The sequence below is a fragment of the Alexandromys fortis genome, unplaced genomic scaffold (genome assembly GCF_014885135.2).
Source record: "Alexandromys fortis isolate MF-2015 unplaced genomic scaffold, M_Fortis_MF-2015_v1.1 scaffold_3, whole genome shotgun sequence".
NCBI lineage: Eukaryota > Metazoa > Chordata > Mammalia > Rodentia > Cricetidae > Alexandromys > Alexandromys fortis.
The window spans coordinates 18595292-18599730 of NW_026067909.1; the positions used below are offsets into that span (position 1 = coordinate 18595292).

Below are 4439 nucleotides of genomic sequence, written 5' to 3' on the forward strand. Positions count from 1 at the left end.
CAACATGAAGCTGGTCCTGGTCTTCATGCTGGCCGCCATCCCCATTTACTGCTATGCCAGCAGTGAGTTCTGTGGAGGGTGGGCAGTGGGTTCTGTGGAGGGGTGGGCGGTGGGTTCTGTGGAGGGGTGGGCAGTAGGTTCTGTGGAGGGGTGGGTGGTGAGTTCTGTGGAGGGGTGGGTGGGGGGTTCTGTGGAAGGGTGGGTGGGGGGTTCTCTGGAGGGGTGGGTGGTGGGTTCTCTGGAGGGGTAGGAGGTGAAGACTGTGAAGGGGTGGGCTACCTTCAGACCACACACTGTTTCTGTTCTATGGGAAGAAGCAATAGTGCCTGAGCTCTAGAACTTGTCAACAGTGGCACAAAGTGTCTGATTCTATAGCCCTGAAACTCAACACTAGTCCAGATAGTCAAAGAGGCATCATAGATGCAGCGCTGGGGCTGTGTGTGATGTGTCACTACCAACCAGGAGGTCCCAAGGTGATGACATCTCTCCTGAAATCCATGGCAGTTCTTGCATTTGGATACGAGATATTTTACAGAAAATGGTAAAAAAAAATAAATGACCCTTGACCTAAGTGGGTTTGCTAAAAAAAAATTGTACTTAGTAACCATGGAAGGAGTTACTTCTTAAACTGCAGCATGAGACCTAGGAGTAAACAGTTTGTGAGCCACGACACGGACTGTCAAAGCTTGTTCTGACCCCTTCACATTGGGCCACTTACATCCTAGTCCTGCTGGTAGAGAGGAGAGTTCGCATTCCCCAAATCCACTTGAAGTAACGACAGAAGTAAAGCTTTGTTCTTGAGAATGAAGTCAGTACAAACATGTCACAAGTGCAATAGACTTTGTATAATTTGCTTTGTCTATGTCTTACTTATCTGAGAGGATGGTGCAAAATGACAAGAAGGTGGAGTTCTCAGTTGACTTGATACAAAAATCAGCGTTAACCTTGACCTCTTTCTCTTTCCCTGGCTGAACAATGACATCACTTCAAGTAAAGGAGTTTATGGTTTATGATACTTTTGATGCAGATGATAGAGTTAACGGTGACAACGGCTAATATTTATAAACTACTGTAAAATACTTCACGGGGCTTACAAAGTAACACTGAGATGCATCACGGCTACAAGAAAGAAAGACACAGCAGTTCACTGTGTCCCATCAGAACAAAGTTTCTAATTTCTTGCGTGTCATTGCTGACAAAGGTCAGCAAGGTTTGATGTCCCTTGTTGGCTTGTTAGGGGCAAGTGTGCAGAAACTAAAGGAATCTTGCAGTCGGCTTCCATTTTCTGCATGAGGTCACTTCAAGTACCAGAGTTTCTGTTTAAGTTGCTCTGTGATTCAGATGCTCAAGTTAACAGAGCAAAGCCGATACTATTCTAGCCATGATGGTTATAGCATGTTTGAACATATTCCATGATGTTCTCAAAACAGTAACAAAATGTGTCAGGCTTTGATCAAACAAAGATCCAAAATGCTTACCATACCCAGCCCAACAGCCTGCCATCTCTTCAGTGTCCTTCTCAGTGAAGGTTGTGTGAGGGTTTGGTTCTCTGTGCTGCCATGTCAGGGACAGAGTTTGCAGTTTCTGAGTGGAATCTTGCAACCTGCAGTTTCTGTCCCAGATTTGGCAGTGCCCACCACCTTTGCTAATCTGTGTCTCTACTTATACTCAGCAAGATGTTTGTGATGAGAGGTGACCACTATTGAGTTCAGACCTCCAGTGATGAATGCCATGTCTTTCCAGGTTCTGGCTGCCATGCAATGGATGATGTCATTGCACAGACTATTAACTCATCGGTGTCTGTGGCTGAGTATCAGGGTGTGGTTAAGTCATATGCACCTCTTCCTTATGACCAAAAGGCTTTGGCCAAATTGAAACAATGTTTCCTGGACCAGTCTGAGGAGACTCTCACCAATGTTAAAGTGATGGTGGTAATTATACATTTTCCCTTTTTTCTATTATATTACTATATATATATATTTGTATGACATACACATATATGCACACGCCATATATATGTACATANACAATGTTTCCTGGACCAGTCTGAGGAGACTCTCACCAATGTTAAAGTGATGGTGGTAATTATACATTTTCCCTTTTTTCTATTATATTACTATATATATATATTTGTATGATGTACACACATATATATCATATATATGTACATGCTTATGTATTTTATACATTTATATTTACATACATTTACATATACATATTTATTTATTCATATGTATGTATTTCTACTCATGAGGAAAAACATTTTCCAATGTTGTGACTGATAAGGTCCAAGCAAACATTGTCTGTGTACTATTTTTAAACAATATAATTTGATTTAGTGGTGACAATTTTTTGAGAGGAGCCATTGAAAGACACAGTGATATTCCATATTATTTTGAGGATTTTAAAATAATTAAAGAAAAATACAAAAACAAAGGAGATCGCCCAGAGATCACTCTCTTATCCATTACCTCCCAATCACACAAACACAGGTTCACTCATGCATGCACACAATTACACACATAAGCATGTCATGACACAGAGAAAGCTCTCAAATTCTTTAGTCAAAGAAAAATACACTTGACTCTTAAGTAGTCCTGCTTTGTGTCAGTGACCAGGGACCCTTGCATTTGGTACCAACTCAGTGAAAGTGCAGAAGACCCCAGTATGAGGATGTCATGACTAAGAGTGTCTATAAATAATAATAATAATAATAATAATAATAATCTCTTTGTAAGCATAAAAATGTAGCTCCAAGAATTTATCTAAAGTTTTCCTGTTTCATTTAAGCATCTCACAGGGGCCAAATCTTAGAAATCTGCCCAGTTTTAACTAAAACCACAGGAATACACAGGGCCTGAAAGTACTGGTGAGGGCTCTCTATTCGCTTCTAACAAATCTCAATTTTTAGAGCACTGAAGAATTTTTAAAAGCCACCCTTTCTGTTAAGCAAGCTTTCCATTGAGCAAGTGGTGAGAGAAAAGTAGCAGAGCAGGTCAAAGTGAGGATCATCAGATACCTTCAGCCACAGAGAGCTCTAGCTTCAGATGGGTATAGAATGAATTCCTATTGAAACAGCTGGACTGGGGGAGGTTGGAGGTTAGAGGAGAAGGAAATAAATGGGAATCTTTGAAGAAGGAGCCAAAAACATCTGGGTTTGTTAATGCTGTTGTTGTCATGGTTTCTTGTCTCTTAAATGATAGGACACATGCACCTAATTGGATTTTTGTCTGGAAGCTTTCTGGAATATTAAATAGTAATTGAAAATACTGAAAAAATAATTTTTAAAAAAATTAGATTTTTTTCTTTTCAGTATCATAATGTAAGTCACTTCCTCGTTTATTTTTCAGAATGCTGTATATGACAGTAAAGACTGTCCACAGTCTGCCTAAAAGTTCCACGAGACCTTTGGCTCACAGTAATGAAGAGAATGATCATGAGCCAGCAGCTGATACCACAAATCATAACTTTTCCTTCTTGATTTTAGCTTTCTGCCTATAAATTGCAAGACTATTGTTGGAATCTCAAAGGCATTTCTTTCTACTCATTAAATTAATTGCAAATGTCGATACTCCTTTGTGTGATCTTTTAAAACCAGGGGCTTAAGAGGCCTGCTACCCTCCACTCTGGGACACACACCCACAGCTGCCTCCCGCACAACCTTAAAGTGAGACAAAGAAAGGAGAGTGTCTCTCCCTGGACATGCTGAGTCCTCTCAGGTGAAGAGCTCAGCTACTTTCTCATCACCATCTCTATTCAGCATCCTTGGCATTATCCTGCTGGGGGTCTGAGGCTGGGATGTGCTCCCAGCCCTGCTGCCACCAGGGCTTTGTGTCTACATGAATTAGGAAATAAAGATGGCCCCACAAATGCCACTCAATGAATAGAGCTCAGCATGTAAATAGATTCAGGGAAAGAAATCATAATCATCTCAAATGAAGAAAAGGGTTTTGACGAACTTCGGAGGCTTTTTGTTTGTTTGATTTTTGTTTTCTGGGTGTTTGGGGAAGTATTTGAAATACTTCTCTTAATGGCAAAACGTCTTGATGAACATACCAATCAAAGAAATAAAGAACATAATAAATATTTCTTAGGTCAAAATTAATAAAATGAAAAACAGGATTCTAACACAAGAAAAGTAAACTGTTTCTGTGAGGGACTGAGTGAAGCCCCCAAGGAAAGACCAACAGCCATGCAAGCAGTAACAAGAGCGCTTTATTAATTCCAACACTAAGTGGCACAGGGCAACATCACAAAGAAGGTCACAACCTCCTCTTAAGCAGAGTTAGGGGAATTCCAGAAAGGAGGGATTAATGTAGGGCTGACTGGTGGGGGACAGATTAGTCTGGGGACTGATTGGTGGGAGGACTTAGTGGTTAGGAACCTTTCTGCAGTAGAGTAGGGAAAGCCGTCTTTAGCTTGCAAAAGGCTGTGAGGCA

At 40.8% G+C, this 4439-nt stretch overlaps 1 protein-coding gene across 1 annotated transcript; it reads left to right on the top strand.

Annotated features, from left to right (window-relative positions):
• Positions 1-4: 4 nt before the first annotated feature.
• LOC126498582 (secretoglobin family 2A member 2-like) lies at positions 5-3399 on the top strand. Its single transcript, XM_050137358.1, has 3 exons — positions 5-62; positions 1744-1931; positions 3351-3399. Exons 1-3 carry the CDS (start codon positions 5-7, stop codon positions 3390-3392), a joined length of 288 nt encoding a protein of 95 aa, XP_049993315.1. The 3' UTR covers positions 3393-3399.
• Positions 3400-4439: the final 1040 nt, after the last annotated feature.